The sequence below is a fragment of the Artemia franciscana genome, chromosome 6 (genome assembly GCF_032884065.1).
Source record: "Artemia franciscana chromosome 6, ASM3288406v1, whole genome shotgun sequence".
Taxonomy (NCBI): Eukaryota; Metazoa; Arthropoda; class Branchiopoda; order Anostraca; family Artemiidae; genus Artemia; species Artemia franciscana.
This window is the reverse complement of record NC_088868.1, coordinates 9,733,439-9,752,764: the sequence shown is the minus strand read 5'-3', so window position 1 is coordinate 9,752,764 and position 19,326 is coordinate 9,733,439. Positions and strand designations below refer to the sequence as shown.

Sequence of the window (19,326 nt, the reverse complement as noted above, 5' to 3'; positions counted from 1 at the left end):
AAGACCCCCCCCCTCTGTCAAGCATTTTGTCGAACTCGTATATTACTCTAAAAATCCAAAAGCCGTTTATAGTTCAGAGTCGATAGTTTGTATAAAACGTAGACACAGATTTACTATTATTCGGTGCGGTTTCATATATTTCATAATAAAATCTGTAATTTTCTTTTTTATTTTTATCCTTTGTTTTCCATTCTTTTCTCCATTTTTTTCACTTTCCAGTTGTCTGCAATACTTAGTGTGTAGCAGATTTTTCAATATATAAACAAAGAGATGATAATTGTACTCCCCTAAAAAAAAGAACGGCCAGGAAAGATATTTAAGCAATTCAGGCATTTAATCTTACTCGATACTGTTACAAAAATTACCACAAGAAGCTATTCTTGTTGTTAACAGAAAAAAAAAAACAAATATTCTTCGACTGAAAGTAAGGAACAAATTTAAACTGAAAACGAACAGAAATTATTATGTATATGAGGGGGTTCACCCCCTAGTCAATACCTCGCTCTTTAGCTAAAGAACAAATTTTGTTCCAATTCTTTAAGAATGACCCCTTAGTCACAAAGGCTGTTTAATTAGAATAGATAGCTCTTTTGAAAGTACTAAAAAAAACTTTGGAGTAAAGAGGATGGTATAGACTAGGGGGCAAACCCCCTCATATATGTAATAATTTCTGTTCGTTTTAAGTTTTAATGTTGTTCCTTACTTTCAGATGAAAAAAAAATTTATTTAATTTCTTATCGTTTTTAGATAATTCTGGAAAATCCGGCACCCCCTTCATGGCAATGCCCCTTCCCCCATGAAAAAATCCTCCAGGGAAAGATCCTCCCGAATAATATCTTCCCCCGACCCCCGACCCACCAGAAAAAATCCCTCCTGAAAACGTCTATATCCATCCCAATAACCAATACTATATGTGAACAAGGGGCAAAGTTCATAACTTGTAGTCCTTCCCCCGTGGACTGTGGGGGATTAAGTCATCCTGAATAACATAATTATTAGATTTTCGACTTTGCTGAACAAAATACCTATCTCAAAATTTTGATCCAGTGACTTTGGAAAAATGAGCGTGGGAAGGGGCCTAGTTGCCCCTCAATTTTTTTGGGGTACTTAAAAAGGTGAGTAAAACTATTGATTTCCGTTTGAATGAGCCCTCTCGCGACATTCCAGGACCACTGGATGTATGCGACCAGCCGTGGCATAAACAAACAAACAAAAAAAAATAAATAAATAAACACGCATCCGTGATCTTTCTTCAGGCAAAAAATACAAAATTCCATATTTTTGCAGATAGGGACTTGATACCTATACAATACGGTTTTCTGATATGCTGAATCTGATGGTGTGATTTTCTAAACGATTCTATCACTCTTAGGGGGGTGTTTTCCCTTTTTTAGAAAATAAGCCAAATTGTTTCAGTCTCGTAACTTTTGACGGGTAAGACTAAACTTGATGAAACTTACATATTTGACATCAGCATACAAATTCAATTCTTTTTATGTATCTATTGGAATCAAAATTCCATCTTTTAGAGTTTCTGGTACTATTGAGCCGGGTCACTCCTTACTTACAGTTCGTTGCCACGAACTGTTTGAAACTCTTCCGAAAACAATCTCTGCATGTAATATCGAGGTCAAACATTTTATGAGTTTAGGGACAATTCTAGCTCAGGATTCATGCATGAATTGCTTGATAAAGTAAAACAATATTCAACTAGAATTATGAAATTAAATAAAAAAAAGTTTTTCTCATTAAACCTATGAAAACAATTTTCTTTCCCTGAATGGTAATTCACTTTTTAAGATATTCTGGTCAAATTAAATAACAACTTTTAAGATGAACGATAAAATAGAATATAAGAAATCCACCTGAAAGCGCTTTTGCTGAAAAAAAAAGATTTTTGTCAGTACACAAATACAAACGCTATTTTATGTTAAAAAAAAAAATCGAATAGTCTAATTGCCATTAATGTAAGACGCCTATAACTGCCTGTATTTTTCAGTTATCATTTGCCAAATCGCATATTCTTTAAAGCGGTTTTGCCGAACCACATGCAGCATGGTCCGCTTTGCTGAAAGTTGCTGATTTGCTGAACGAAAGTTTGCCAAATGGTTGGAAAATCAACGCTCTAGCTATAGCCGATTCTAAGATACAAATTTCAAAATTGCAAATTCTTTAAAGCAGTTTTGCCGAATCATATACAGCACGGTCCGCTTTACTGAAAGTTGCTGATTTGCTGAACGAAAGTTGGCTAAATGGTAGAAAATCAACGCTCTAGCAATAGCCGATTCTAAGATACAAAATTCAAAATCACAAATTCTTTAAAGCAGTTTTGCCGAATCAAATACAGCACGGTCCGCTTTACTGAAAGTTGCTGATTTGCTGAACGAAAGTTTGCCAAATGGTCAGAAAATCAACGCTCTAGCAATAGCCGATTCTAAGATACAAAATTCAAAATCACAAATTCTTTAAAGCAGTTTTGCCGAATCAAATACAGCACGGTCCGCTTTACTGAAAGTTGCTGATTTGCTGAACGAAAGTTTGCTAAATGGTCAGAAAATCAACGCTTTAGCAATAGCCGATTCTAAGATACAAAATTCAAAATTGCAAATTCTTTAAAGCAGTTTCGCCAAATCACATTCAACACAGTCCACTTTGCTGAAAGTTGCTGGTTTGCTGAACGAAAGTTCATTACATGGTAAGAAAATCAACGCTCTAGCTATAGCCAAATCTGAAATACAAATGTCAAAATTTTCTAACTCGTTGTTCTTGAAATTTTGGAAAAACAAATTCAGCAAAACCACTTTCAGGCATAATGTTAACAGAGGATGAAACCTAATTTAACTCTCTTATTTTTACGCCCTTTGGCCTTTAGCTATCCAAGCGCTTAAATTATCAGAAATATATAAAATTCTCAGACTCTTAAAGGGCAACTTTGCATTCCTAGAATTACATTTTTCTGAAAAAATAGCTAATAAAAACTTTGTACATGAATTACTTCGACTTTCAAGTTCATCCAACCAAGAAAACGACAAAATCAAACAACTACCAGAATGCTTTGAACTACTACCAGGTCAGGATATATATATTTTTCTGTAGCTGCAGGGGAATGTAATCGAAAGCAAGGGAATCTTTGATCCATTGAGTGCAACAGATGATAGAAAGCGAGAAAAAGAGAGGGGAACTTTTCAATTTTCTAAGCGCAACACTATTGCTTCAAGCTATATAGCTAGGACATCTGGTGCACTCCCCACTTAAGAAAAGGTTCCTTTCCAGCAAAAATACACGTCAAACGATTTCCCTGGGAATTTCAGTGGAATAAAAGGAAAACAAGAGAACAAAGTTAAATTAAAACCAACGACTTCGTAGTCTTCATATATTTGTGAAAGGTCCTATGTCATTAGAACTGAAAAATGAAGGAAGAATCTGTGAATTTATGCCCCAGGTACGCCACAGTCCCACCTGTTAAAAAAAAGGTCAAAATTTATGAATGATACGTGTTTTTCAAACAGTTTGAGGTAACGAATTGTAAGTAAGGAGCGATTCGGCTCAATAGTACCGAAACTCTAAAAAGCAAATTACTTGCCATGAAGATATTGATTAGACTATAAGATATTGTAGATACAATTTAAGAGAAGAACAGTGCGTTTTACGAAGGTGACAGGGCGCGTCATCCAAACTTTCACTCTAAGATTAATAACTGAGAAGCGTCTGGATCATCTTACCCCCTTAATCCTATGTAGATACAATTTAAGGGAAGAAAAGTGCATTTTACGGAGATGACAGACCGCGTCGTTTAAACTTTCATTCTTAGATTAATAGCTGAGCAGCATTTGGATCACCAGACCCCCTTAATTCTATGTAGATACAATTTAAGGGAAGAAGGGTGCGTTTTACGAAGATGGCAGGACGCGTCATCCAAACTTTCACTCTTAGATTAATAACTGAGCAGCATTTAGATCACCAGACCCCCTTAATTCTATGTAGATACAATTTAAGGGAAGAAGGGTGCGTTTTACGAAGATGGCAGGACGCGTCATCCAAACTTTCACTCTTAGATTAATAACTGAGCAGCATTTGGATCACCAGACCCCCTTAATTCTATGAAGATAGAATTTAAGGGAAGAACAGTGCGGTTTACGAAGATGACAGACCACGTCGTTTAAACTTTCACTCTTAGATTAATAACTGAGCGGCATTTGGATTACCAGACCCCCTTAATCCTATGTAGATACAATTTAAGGGAAAAACAACGGGTTTTACGAAGATGACAGGACGTGTCATCCAAACTTTCACTCTTAGATTAATAACTGAGCAGCGTTTGGATCACCAAACCCACTTAATCCTATGTAGATACAATTTAAGGGAAGAAAAGTGCATTTTACAGAGATGACAGACCGCGTCATTTAAACTTCCATTCTTAGACTAATAGCTTACAGATTGTGTAAAATTGTGAGAAAGAATCAAGCTTTAGTGAAAAGAGTGGGGCGCTGAGGAGGGGAGAGTCCTTTCAAATACAAAATAATTTCTGTTCGTTTTAAGTTTTAATGTCACTCCTTACTTTCAGTTAAAAAAAAACTTGTTTTTTTTATTTATTTTCTGAATGCTTTAGAAATAATGCATGTTTTGATTTTGGTTCACCGTATATGAATAATTAATATAAAATTTGTATATTAATATAAAAATTAATATAAATTATTAATATAAAATTAATTTTATTTTTTGGGCTAGATGGCTTTCTCAAAGTTAGATCGGACAATTATGAGAAAAAAGTCTTATTTAAGAACGTTTTTATTGGTAATAAATATATACAGCTTACGAATTAACGTACGTAATGAACTTCTATATTCGTATACTTTTATTATGTATATTAGGGGGTTCGTTCCCTTGTCAATACCTCACTATTTACACTAAAGTCCAAATTTTGTTCCTATTCTTTAAGAATGACCCCCTGAATCACAAAGACTTTTAAATTAGAATAAATAGCTCTTTTGAAATTACTAAAAATACTTTAGTGTAAGAGCGAGGTATTGAGGAGGAGACGAGCCCACTCATATGCTTAATTATTTCTGCTCTATTGTTGCTCCTTACTTACAGTAGAGAAAACTTTTTTATTTATTTTCTCGTTTTTTTTAAATAATACTGGAAAATCCGGTACCCCCTTTACAAAAATTCTCTTCCCCTATGACAAATGCCTCAATGGAAAGATCCTCCCACGTAAACCCCTCCCCCTTCGGGAAAAAATGAGCGTAGGATGGGGCTAATTTGCCCTGCAATTTTCTTGGTCACTTAAAAAGGGCACTAGAACTTTTGATATCCGTTAGAATGAGCCATCTCAGGACATTCTAGGACCACTGGGCCGATAAGGTCACCCCTACGGAAAAAAAACAAAAAAAAAGTAAACACGCATCCGTGATCTTTCTCCTGGCAAAAAATACAAAATTCCACATTTTTGCCAATAGGAGCTTGAAACCTCTATGGTAGGGTTCTCTTATGCACTGAATCTGATCGTATGGTTTTCATTAATATTCTATTACTTTTAGTGGGTATTTCTCCCTATTTTCTAAAATAAGGCAAATTTTCTCCGGCTCGGAACTTTTGATGGGTAAAACTAAACTTGATGAAACTTATATATCTAAAATCGACATAAAAAATACGACTCTTTTGATGTATCTATTGATACCACAATTTCGTTTTTTAGAGTTTCGGTTATTATTGAGCCGATTCGCTCCCTCCTCACTACAGTTTGTTACCACGAACTGTTTGATAACTGAGATCTGTTTGAACCATCAAACTTCCTTACTCCTACGTTTTATATGAACAAGCATTTTATTCTACTGACAGAAAGAAGATTTGTTCGTTGTTCCGTAAATAAATTATCGAAGTATAATTTTAGGAGCCTGTTTAACTGACCTTGTATCAAACTAAAAGCTGTGTGAATATTAAGGTTCAATCCCACTTTCTAGGTGTATAATGAAAGAAAGTTACGATGGCTAGGCCATGTACTACGAATGAAGGATGACAAATTTGCGAAAGTGTGCTTTTTTGGCCACCTATCTAGGCCCGAACAAAAAGCAGGTCGTTCCGTATTGGGTAGGTATATCCTAAAGAAAGAAAGTATTAAAACTTCATGAGAGGGAGTCAGAAAATGAATCTTTGAATATTGATGCCCACAACAGGCTCAGCTTCTTGGGCAAAATAACCGTTTCACTTTTGTAAAAGTGCTTTAGTATGAATAAAATGATTGAAATGATTGATTGAATAGAATGGAGTAAAGGGGGAGCGTGCAGCGAAGTGTTTGCCTCGGGCGAGCTTGATGCTGCCCTGAAATGTTGGCAGTGATATTAGTATTTTTTTTCCTCCTGGTCTCCAAAGCAAATTTACACAATATACTGATAGCATCACAAACATACCAACAATATTGCGTGAAACTAAAAACTCAAGTTGTGACTTTTTACCATTTCACGGCAAAAACCTGCGAACCAGTGACCATACAAGAAACTTGTGATATTACACAGGACACCTGTGACGGCGGCAGAACTGGTAGTTATATCCTAAAAAGGATTTAAAAAGAAATAGAACTTCGAGAGGGGCGGGGGGTAGAAAATGGTTCCTAATAAACTGGAGCAAAAGGGGAGCGTGCACAGCGCTGTTGGCTTCGGGTGAGTTTGATGCTGCCCTGAAATGTTGGCAGTGGTAGTAGTATTTTTTTTCTCCTGGTCTCCAAAGCAAATTTACACAGTATACTGATAGCATCACAAACATACAACAATATTGCGTGAAACTAAAAACTCAAGTTGTGACTTGTTCACGGCTTGTCACGGCACCATTTCACGGCAAAAACCTGTGAACCCGTGACCATACAAGAAACTTGTGATATTACACAGAGAACCTGTGACGGCGGCAGAACTGGTAGGTATATTCTAAAAAGGATTTAAAAAGAATTAGATCTTCATGACAGGGGCGGGGGTTAGAAAATGCTGCAGTAAAAGGGGAGCATGCACAGCAGTGTTGGCCTCGGGTGAGCTTGATGCTGCCCTGAAATGCTGGCAGTGGTAGCAGCAATTTTTTCTCTCCTGGTCTCCAAAGCAAATTTACAGAGTATTTAAAAAAAAATCACTTCTTAAAATTTTGCAGACGAATTTTTTTAATATAATGGCCTTGATTATTTAAAACGGATACTTGTTACAACCGATACTTTAAAAACGAAAAAGCTGGTAAGATAAACTTTAGTGTACAATTTTGCATACAGAAGAAATAAACAAATCAATATTTGCTCGTTTGGTTTAACTCTCCGATCTGATACAATTTCCCTTTTTCGAAAATGGCCTCTCAGATGAGACCCCAGTATCTGGTATGCATGGAAATTTCTTTTTTGCCGAAAGTACTTTTAAAGAGTCTATGGTGCTCATACCCAACCACTTTAATGGATCTTGTATCATTTCTAGGGTGCGTTCCCCATGTATTCCCAGAGTCATGGTTGCCATCATGGTCAGTTCCTAAAGCGGTACGATTGCCCAAATTTGCGTGATATACATCGATTTTCGGTGCTACAGTCAAAAAAATTAACTGTAATAGTGCTAAAACAGCACTTTCCTACGACAGGTGGCTACCCTGAGCTCGTGCTACAGTGTTATGCATAGTGAAATAGTACTAAAATAGCACTTTCATCTACAAGTGGCAACCCTGCTTAGAGTACCATACTTGAATTTGAATAATGGGGAGACCCAATGTCTGAAATCTGTAAAACCTAGTAGAGCAGTTTCTGAATTTCTCTCGCTACATCATTTTAGGGATTGCCGATCTTACCTGAGCCTGAAATAGTCTAAAAGTTTCTGCATTTTTCTTTCCTCCGAAGAGCTTGAAACTTACATCCGTAAGTTGTCAGGTCAAGGTAATCTTTATGCCTAAAAAGGGTTATAGGTTGGAGGTACGGGCCTTCACAATATTTCAAAGGTTTTTCTCGATTGGTTTAAAAAGATACATGGGATTTCTTGGCCAAGCATATCTACCAAATACAGTATTTATAATTCTTCGAGAACGGCTTGGGAGATTGAGTAGAAACTTTCTGGGGCTGTTGGAGGGCTAAATGGACAACGATCTCAACTCTCGGGAGGGGACAGAGTGGAAAAGATAAGTATATGCTCTCAAATTTCTGCAGATAGAATCAAAAAGTTGTACATATTCAGCTAAGCTGCAAAATGAATTTCCCTCCTGGTTATCTAAAATAGGTTAGAAATACTGCTCCATTAGGTTTAAAGCTTAAGGTTATGTACACAATTTTGAAATCGAGAACGATGGCTCAGATGGTCTAAGCCAACTTTTAGGATTCACTTTACTCAGCTCATTCTTAAATTTGAACTGACTTACTTTTTGCTTATTTACACGTTTTTACTACATACTTCCTACTCCCGCTATAAGTAAAAATGTATTTCATAGTATAATAAATATGCCTTTTAAAGTTTACATTCGGGAACTGCTATTTCAAATGATACGAATCATGCAAATATATATCTGGAAGTGGACAAGAGCCTGACAATCCCTGATCCCATCCATATAATATTGTGTGCCTGATCCTACTCATCGCTTGCACACCTTGTATATGAAGTTATGGCCACATTTTTTCATGGGCTGTTCTTTGTGCAGTTTTTTAGCCGCGTGCAGCCCAAACATTTCGGTAATTTTTCTTACATCGAGGCAATTCCCAAATATTTTGTGTAAAAGTTTTAATTTTAGAATTGCCAAAGGGTAAATTCATGCGATAATCTGATTTTCTTTGTCTTGAGGTTACAATGACATGTCGAGACAGGGCTAGTTATTAAGTGAGCCCTTCGCCTTGACAAAAACTTGCCAAATTCATTATTCTCGTCAGTGTAATAAATTGATTTGCGAAATCTTGAAACTGGAGTAGAATTTAGGTGAAAGTCACGGGTTGTATTATCCTTAAAAATGGTGGTAAGTGGGTAAAATATAAAAATACTCGGTATTTAATGTCTCTGACAAAAATCTACGGTTTTAAATCACACTGAGTTCGTTACCGATTGGAATATGAGATAGAACATTTTTTATACCTCAGTATTTGTTCATTTTCCCCTTATCGTCTGGACATGTCTTTTTATATTAATCCTTCCCGTGTAGCTGAGAGCTGAATCAAGACATTTTATCTTATTATTATTACTTTATTATATTATTATTATATTATCATTATTTACCTATATTATGATTATATTATCATTATTTACCTATATTATTATAATTTACCTTATTATTTTACTTATTACATTTTACTTATTCAAATAATTAAATATAAAAGGAATAATAAACAATAAGTAAATTCTTGTCTACCAGGAGAAAGTTCTACAAACTATTTTTCTTTTTAAACTCTAGCAATAAATCGAGTCCAATATCAATGGCGGAATAATACTCGGGCAATTCTCCATAGAGTGCCTAAATGAACATAGTACTCAAATGAAAAATCTAAGGGCGTGGGGATAGCTTCTAGAGCTTCTTTGATAATCATGGGCTTAGCCAGTTTTTTTCTTCTAACTCTATGCTAGCAGAGATACAAAATCAGATGAAGTTCATGAAAAATATAAAAAATAAGGAAATAACAAGAGCTAAGAGCTCATATGGCACTTGTGACGAGGCAAGAAAAGCTAAGAGCCAAGAGATCATATGGTATGAGCTCTATCAAAATTCTATGAATCAATACATTGATTTAAAAGGAAAATAAGAGGCTTATTACCGCCAGTATTTAAAATAAGAGCTCTGAGTCACGATGTCCTTCTAGATATCAAAATTCATTAAGATCCGATCACCCACCCGTATGTTATAAATACCTAATTTTTTCTAATTTTTCCTCTCCCTTTAGCCCCCCCAGATGGTCGAATCTGGGAAAACGACTTTATCAAGTCAATTTGTGCAGATCTCTGACACGTCTACCGATTTTCATCGTCCTAGCACGTCCAGAAGCACCAAACTTGCCAAACCACTGACCCCCCCCCCAAACTTCACCAAAGAGAGTAGATCCGGTCCGATTATGTCAGTTACGTGTCTTAGACAGGTTTTATTCTTCCCATCCAGTTTCATCCTGATCTCACCGCTTTAAGTATTTTCTAAGATTTCCGGTTCCCCTCAACTGCCCCCCCCCCAAATTACGCTGGATCCGGTTGAGATTTAAAATAAGAGATCCGAGTCACGAAGTTCTTCTAAATATGAAGTTTCATGAAGATCCATTTACTCCTTCGTAAAAGTAAAAGTTAGTTAACTTCTTAAGTTAAAAATACATAATTTTTCCTAATTTTTCAGAATTAACTCCTCCCCCCTAATAGAGCGGATCCGTTCCAATTATGTAAATCACGTATCTAAGACTTCTACTTATTTTTCCCACCAAGTTTCATCCCGATCCCACCAATCTAAGCGTTATACATGATTTTAGGTTCCTCCGCCCCAAACTCCTCCCAATGTCACCAGATCCGATCGGGACTTTGAGAGCTCTGAGACACGATATCCTTCTAAATATCAAATTTAATTGAGATCCTATCACCTGTTTGTAAGTTAAAAATACCTCATTTTTTCTAATGTTTCAGAATTACCCCCCCCCCCCCCAACTACCCCAAAAAGAGCGGATCTGTTCCGGTTATGTCAATCATGTATCTAGGACTTGTGCTTATTTTTCCCACCAAGTTTCATCCCGATCCCTCCACTCTAAGTGTTTTCCAAGTTTTAGCTTTCCCCCTCCCAACTCCCCCCTCATGTCACTAGATCCGGTCGGGATTTAAAATAAGAGCTCTGAGACACAATATCCTTCTAAATATCAAATTTCATTGAGATCCGATAACCGGTTCGTAAGTTAAAAATACCTCATTTTTTCTAATTTTTCAGAATTACCCCCCCCCCCAGCTACACCAAAGAGAGCAGATCCGTTTTGGTTATGTCAATCTTAGTATCTAGGACTTGTGTTTACTTTTACCACCAAGTTTCATCCCGATCCCTCCACTCTAAGTGTTTTCCAAGTTTTATGTTTCCCCCTCCCAAGTCTCCCCCCCCCAATGTCACCGGATCTGTTCGGGATTTAAAATAAGAGGTCTGAGACACGATATCCTTCTAAATATCAAATTTCATTGAGATCCCATCACCCGTTCGTAAGTTAAAAATACCTCACTTTTTCAATTTTTTTAGAATTAACCCCCGCCCCCCCCCCCCACTACCCCAAAGAGAGCGGATCCGTTCCGGTTATGTCAGTCATGTATCTAGTACTTGTGCTTATTTTTCCCACCAAGTTTCATTCCAATCCCTCCACTCTGTGTTTTCCGAGATTTTAGGTTTTCCCCTCCCAACCCCCCCCCCCAATGTCACCAGATCCAGTCGATATTTAAATTAACAGCTCTGAGACACGATATCCTTCTAAATATCAAATTTCATTGAGATCCGATAACCGTTTCGTAAGTTAAAAATACCTAATTTTTTCTAATTTTTCAGAATCAACCCCCCCCCCCCCAAGTACCCCAAAGAGAGCGGATCTGTTCCGGTTATGTCAATCATGTATCTAGGACTTGTGCTTATTTTTACCACCAAGTTTCATCCCGATCCTCCACTCTAAGTGTTTTCCGAGATTTTAGGTTTTCCCCTCCCAACCCCCCCCCCCCCAATGTCACCAGATCCAGTCGAGATTTAAAATAACAGCTTTGAGACACGATATCCTTCCAAACATCAAATTTCATTAAGATCTGATCAACCGTTCGTAAGTTAAAAATACTTCAATTTTTCTATGTTTTCCGAATTAACGGGCCCCCAACTCCCCCCCCCCCCCAGATGGTCAAATCGGGAAAACGATTTCTAATTTAATCTGGTCCGGTCTCTGATACACCTGCCAAATTTCATCGTCCTAGCTTACCTGGAAGTGCCTAAAGTAGCAAAACCGGGACCGACAGACCGACAGAATTTGCGATTGCTATATGTCACTTGGTTAATACCAAGTGCCATTAAAAAACTCTTCGTAATTTCGAAGGGATACGGGTCCAAATGCTTCTTATTCCCTATTGTAAATCGCGCTTTATATAAAGTAACATAAAAAAAAAAAATCTGTACTGGTATTGGATTGAGTCTACCATGGAAGATATTTGATTAAAAACTCAATTGTGTCACCAAGAAAACTGAATTAATGCCATCTGCACCTCAAATTTTAAGAATCTTTTTTTTAACACTATCTACTAAATTAAATATTCCACCGACATCTAATAATGAATAGTATATTTAATTAGCAAAATTAATTAGTTAATTTTAATGTTAAAGGCTACTTTTAAAGTTCAGCAGTTAAATGGCAAAATTTTAGTTCAATATAACTAAGGTAATAGTACCAATGGTAATAGTGATAATCTAGATACTTAAAGAACCAAAAAATTGAATTACTTAAAATTCACAGTAAGCTCTAAATATTAACAAAGCTTAAGCTTTTTGATTTTAAGCAATACTGTTATACTGTTTGTGGTACTATCTTTGTGTTCTGTAAATTTGCTTTGAGAAACAAGGAAAAAATACTTACTGCTACCACTGCTGTGCGCGCTCCCCCTTACAATTCAAAGCTTTATTTTCTACTCCCCCCTCTCATGAAATTATAATTCCCATTAAATTCTTCTTTAGGATTTGCCTACCCAATGCGAGACGACCTGATTTTAATTTGGGCCAAGATGGGTGGCGAAAAAGCACACTTTTGGCAATCTGTCATACTTCATTTGTAAAACTTGGCCTAGCCATCGTAACTTTCTTCCATTTCAGACCTAGAAAGTGGGATTGAACCGTAAATGTCAAATAGATTTTTGTTTAATATACGGTCAGTCAAACAGGTTCCTAAAATTTCAAGTTCCAAGAATTTTCCAGGTGTAATCATCTGCAAGAAATTTTCCGAGGGGACATTTCAGCAAAGATGGAGCATGCAGGCTTTTGGATCTGTTTTTGGTCAAAATTAAAGCCATTTCAAGCCCCTTAAAATAAATTAAATTAAAAAAAACAAGTTTTTCAACTGATAGTAAGGAGCGACATTAAAGCTTAAAACGAACAGAGATTACTCCGTATATGAAAGGGGCTGTTCCCTCCTCAACGTCCCGCTCTTTACGCTAAAGTTTGACTCTTTCTCTCAATTGTACTTTATAAAACAGTAAATAACTTTCGTTTTTTAGAGTTTCGTTTACTATTGAGCCGGGTCGCTCCTTACTACAGTTCGTTACCACGAACTGTTTGATACTTTTGTAAACAAATAATATTCAAATAAATAAAATAAATACTACTCGACAATTCCTTTGGAAAACAAATAACAATTCTTCTTTAGCCTTTGTGCTTCAAATATTTAGAAATTAGTTATTGTTTTTTTTTCAATACTTGTTTCCTAGATTTTCTATTTGAAAGGAGGCGATGAGGTTTAAACCAGAATCAGGAATAAGTTACCCTTATGTATGTGAAAAATCATCCTTGTGGCATACGAGGCCTTTGGGCTCGTGCATACGCTCCATAAATATGTCGATATGAGAATAAAGCATTTTGTAGATAAAGCTAGAAATCTCATTGAAGAAACTAGCCGTTCGAGATCCCATTACTTAATCTCGAGTCACTGTACATTCTTTCGTGTGCATGTTTTACTTTTTCTCAGCTTCTGAGTGACCTCCCTCATCCCCTAAGTGTTCCGCCATCAATCACCTCCGATCAGGATAATCATAACTTTCGCAATACCAGAAATCTTATTCAAATTCCTTTTACTCCTTGTGTAAGGTCAGATTTTAATCCTTTAATTACGAGTCATACTGTATGGAATGAGGTGCCCGAATCAGCTCGAAGGTGCCACTCATTCGGTTTGTTAAAAAAATGATTAAAAATTCTTTGGCTTCTTAGAAATTATTTTATCTATTTTAATGTGCGTATATATATATATATATATATATATATATATATATATATATATATATATATATATATATATATATATATTAATTAATTTAGTCTATTCAATCTATTAGTCTATTTAGTTTTGTTTTCTATAGTTTTTATTTTATTTATATTTTCTTTTCTTCTCCTTTTTGCTCTTCTCTCTGTGAGTAAGTGATTATTTAATTTTTTTCTTTCACTCTCAGTAAGTGACTCGTTTATTTTCCCCCTTCTTTACAGGCCAAAGAGCCTTTGAGGGAATAGTAAAATGTAATATTGTATGTATATTTCGTGATGAATAAATCTTATCTTATTTGAATATCAGAGCTTGGGTTTGCAATATTAGAGCCATTATGTTAGCATGTGCTCAGGTTTTTATCCTGCTGTTTTCTTGATAAGATTTTTAGCGGTTCAATGAATCCTCTCTCTTCGAGTCATTTAGATTTTCCCATCTCTGTTATCTTTGTTATTTTCCCTAGTCACACTCCACTTGCTCCGACTTTGCTTTTCCTGCAACTATAATTTTTTCTGACTCAGATTAACATTATTAATATAAGATCCTTATAAATATGTTTGTTTATTTGACTTTTATTCAACCTAAGAGTAAAATTTACGAATATAAAAATGCTATCTATTAAACTTGCTAGAAAAAATAGAATTTAAAGGGGAATATATTTTAAATAGTTTCTGAAAACCTTTTTTTTATACAAATAGGTGCTCTTCCCTAAAACTAAATAAACTAAATAAAATAGTCGAAGTTTCTTCAGGTGTTCTGTTCTCCTTATGGATGTTTTTTTTTTTTTTTTTTTTTTTTTTTTTTTGTAATAATCCTTATAATGTCACAAGCACTAGGGACATTCCATTCTCAACTCACGAATTGTGTCGGGCGTGGCGCGATGAGGTGAGGTATGACGGATGTAAACTAGCGTAGCGGAATACTTGGCACTCCCCGGTGTATACGCATACGGTGGTAAAGAGTGGAGACTCTTCGCTTTAACAAAAGGGCCAACTTAAAGTGTGAACACAACCGCCATAGACACGAACCACTAAGGTACTGTGGGGCTGGGCATGAAAGTTTTACGAGATTAAAATTATTCATAGAACAAACTAAGATTAATGGAAACTTTAACATATCCCAGCAGCTGGCATTCAATGGTTAATTTTTAAAAAAAACAACATCTAAGATTTCATATGGCACTTGTGACGAGGTCGGAAGAGCCAAGACCCAAGAGCTTATACGGCATGAGCTCTAGCAAAATTTTAAGAATCAATGGATTGTTTTAAAAGGAAAATCAGAGGCTTAATGCCGGTCGGGATTAAAAATCAGAGCTCTGAGTCACAAGGTCCTTCTAAAAGTCAAAATCCAGTAAGATCCGATCACCCACTCGTAAGTTAAAAATACCTCAATTTTTCTAATTTTTCCTCTACCTTCAGCCCCCAAGATGGTCGAATAAAAGAAAACAACTTTATCAAGTTAATTTCGTGCAGCTCCCTGACACACCTACCAATTTTCATCGTCCTAGCACGTCCAGAAGCACCAAACTCGCCAAAGCACTGAATCCCACCCCCATAACTCCCCCAAAGAGAGCGGATCCAGTCCGGTTACGTCAATCACGAATCTACGACATTAACAAGCGTTTTTCTAGATTTCCGGTTTCCCCATTCAATTCCCCCCAATCTGAAAAGATCTGGTAGGGATTTTAAATAAAAGCCTCTGAGACATGAGTTCCTTCTAAATATCAAATTTCATTAAGATCCGGTTACCCGTTCTTAAGTTAAAAATACCTCAATTTTACTAATTTTTCCAAATCAACAACCCCCAGCTCCCCCAGAGAACGGATCCGTTCCAATTATGTCAATCACGTATCGATAACTTGTGCTTATTCTTCCCATCAAGCTTCATCCCGATCTCTCCACTCTCAGCGTTTTCCAAGATTTCCGGTTTCCCCCTCCAACTTATCCAATGTCACTGGATCTGGTCGGGATTTCAACATGAGAGTTCTAAAGCACAAGATCTTTCTAAATATCAGATTTCACTTAGATCTGATCACCCGTTGGTAAGTTACAAATTCCTCATTTTTCTAATTTTTCCAAATAACCCCCCCCCCCAAAAAAAAAGAAAATCCAGCAAAGAGAGCAGATATGGTCCAGTTATGTCAGTCACTTATCTTGGACTTGTGCTTATTCTTCCCACCAGGTTTCATCCTGATCTCTCCGCTTTAAGCGTTTTCCGAGATCCCCCCCCAAATGACAGTGGATCCGGTTGGGATTTAAAATAAGAAATCTGATTTACGAGGTTCTTCTAAATATGAAATTTCATAAAGATCCGATCATTTCTTCTTAAGTTAAAAATACCTCATTTTTTATGTTTTAGAATTAACCCTTCCCCCATTTCCCCCAAAGAGAGCGGATCCGTTAGGTTATGTCAATCACGTACCTAGGACTTGTGCTTATTTTTTCCACCAAGTTTCATCCCGATCCCTCCAATCTAAGCGTAAAATTTTTGAAAACGAAAATGCCCCCTCAACTCCCCCCAATGTCACCGGATCCGGTCGGGATTTAAAATAAGAGGTCTGAGAAACGATAGTGTTCCAAACATCAAATTTCATTAAGATCTGATTACTCCTTCGCAAGTTAAAAATACCTCATTTTTTCTAATTTTTCAGAATTAAAAAACTCCCCCAAAGAGAGCAGATTTGTTCCGGTTATGCCAATTAGGTATCTAGAACTTGTGATTATTTTTCCCACCAAGTTTCATCCCGATCCCTCGGCTCTAAGCGTTTTCCAAGATTTTAGGCTCCCCCCAACTCCCCTTAATGTCATCGGGTACGGTCGGGATTTAAAATAAGAGCTCTGAGACAGAATTTCCTTCGAAAGATCAAATTTCAATAAGATCTGATTACTCCTTCATAAGTTATAAATACATAATTTTTCCAATTTTTCAGAATTAACCCTCCCCCCAACTCTCCCAAAGAGAGCAGATCCGTTCCGGTTATGTCAATCACGCATCTAGAACTTGTGCTTATTTTTCCCATCAATTTTCATCCCGATGCCTCCACTCTAAGCGTTTTTCAAGATTTCCGGTTCTCCCATCCCAACTCCCCCCAATGTCACCTGATCCGGTCGGGATTTAAAATAGGAGCTCTGAGACACGATATCCTTCCCTATATTAAATTTCATAAAGATCCGGTCACCCGTTCGTAAGTTAAAATACCTCCTTTTTCTAATTTTTCCGATTTAACCGTCCCCCCACTCCCCCCCCCAGATAGTCAAATCGGGAAAACGACAATTTCTAATTTAATATGTTCTGTTTCCTGATAGGCCTGCCAATTTCCATCGTCCTAGCTTACCCGGAAGTGCCTAAAGTAGCAAAACCAGGACAGAGAGACTGACAGACAGACCGACAGAATTTGCGATCGCTATATGTCACTTGGTTAATACGAAGTGCCATAAAAAAAAACTCTGTTTGGATGTTTCGTTCCCCTATGCTTTGGCAGTCGATCCCGTGGTAAATGGATTGAAAAATGTGTCAAAAACTTGCGAAGTTCCAATGCTAAAGAATTTATACTGGGGCTTGTATTCAAGCCCCAGCATTATTTATCATTTATATTACTGGTAGACCAATAGATATACTACAAAATAAATATGTTTTATTAAAAAAAATTAAAATGTAATTTATCAAAATGAATTTAAAAAAAAATATGCAACAAATAAGCATATTAACACGCATCATTGTCTTAGGGAGTATTTCAAGTTTCAGAAAAATAAGTTCTATAGTTGAAAAAACTCATATTCCGAATTGCCTAAGGATAGTTCTAGGTACTCTTGAGATTGACCTTAAATCAAACAGTTCCCATTGCAAGCTTCAGAAGAAAAAAAATCGAAAACCGAAAACAATGATTTTAACACCAACTTATTTGACACTAACCCCAAATGTGAAAGCTTCATTGAGCTTACTCCCTAGGGAGTTCCTACATAACATAAGTTTTGGGGGAGAATTTTTTTCAGGTACAGACTATTTCTAATTGGAATATTATTCTTACATGAGTGAAGTACTAGAAATGTGGATAACCTTGTGATTGAGGATAGGTTGAGTACTTAGGCAGGATTTATGATTCGCTATTTGGGACCGAGTGTTTGGAATGTGCTCCTGGCGAGTAATAAGGTGGCTGGACATCTACAACAATTTAAGAAAAGAATAAAGAAGCACTTATTGGGAGGGGAGGATAAGGAACCATAGTTTACGTGGTCTTTGTTTATTTTAATTTATCATCAATACAACCTAACATCATCAATTTAACCAAGTTTTGCTAATACCCTTAGAGTGTTGGCTGATTTTTTTTAAAGCAGCTTGTGTTGGCACACTGTCCTTGCCGAGTGGATTGGTGCGCTGTGTTCAGGATCCTTTGTCTAAGAAGGCGTGGGTTCGAATCCTAGCGTGCCCAATTATTTAGTTTGGGACGGAGGTCAGTGGCGTGACTCTGTAACCTCAGCCAGAGTCGACCCAGCTCTAAATGGGTACCTGGAGAATTTTGGGGAAGGTAAACAGGAAGGGTGTGCGAAATCACAGGATGGTTGGCCCCCAGCCCCCCAATGCACTTCCTGACTGAAGGGCCAGCACGAGAGATCAGCACAGCCGGTAGGGACTGTAAAGTTTAATGCCAAATTCTTTTTTTTGAGTTAGCACACTCCATGCGCAGCAAGTTCAAAAATGATCATTATTAGTACGTTCAAGCATCCCTTATCGGACTTACCCGTTTAGTATTAAGTTCCCCGGGTGTAATCCGTAAAAGTAACAACAAAATCCTCCTAGCAGGCAGTTCGTCAACTGAATTGGTAGAGGTAAATAGGAAAATAACAACATTACTGACGTGCACCCCACAGTAAACATAGCTTACTGTAAAAAAAAAAAAATCAAAGCGTCTCACCTTTCAAAATGGCTGTTTCTTTTTCTTCTCTGCATATAATTTCACGTATTTTTGCCATTTTTGAAAAACAATTGATTTTTTTCTTTCTAATAGCTTCAATTATCCTCAGCAATCCTGCAGTTTCCAGGGTTAACAGGTGTAATTTATCCGACAACTAACCCAGACTGTTTCAAGTAGTAATTAAATTTAAAAAAAGAAACAAGTTTTTTAATCTGAAAGTAAGAAGCTCTATTAAAACTTAAAACGAACATAAATTAGGCTGTTCCCTCCTCCACGCCCCGCTCTTTACGCTAAAGTTTGACTCTTTCTCTCAACTCTTCTTTTTAAAACAGTAAAAAACTTTGGCGTATTGAGAGAAAGAGTTTGACTCTTTCTCTCAACTCTACTTTTTAAAACAGTAAAAAAAAATTAGCGTAGAGAGCGGGGCGTTGAGGAGGGAACAGCCCCTTTAATATACGGAGTAATTTCGGTTCGTTTTAAGTTT

General features: G+C 36.7%; 1 protein-coding gene across 2 annotated transcripts in view; it reads right to left on the bottom strand.

Annotated features, from left to right (window-relative positions):
• Positions 1-19,326, bottom strand: part of LOC136028015 (cleavage and polyadenylation specificity factor subunit 5-like) — a 184,880-nt gene that overhangs the window by 44,527 nt on the left and 121,027 nt on the right. The window contains exon 6 of one of the 2 annotated variants that reach the window (XM_065705567.1): positions 12,731-12,776. The exons of the other annotated variant lie outside the window; for it this stretch is intronic. Coding sequence (XP_065561639.1) covers positions 12,746-12,776 — 31 coding nt within the window. The 3' untranslated portion in view covers positions 12,731-12,745. Of the gene's footprint in view, positions 1-12,730; positions 12,777-19,326 lie in introns of those variants that run through there. 2 annotated transcript variants of the gene reach the window in all.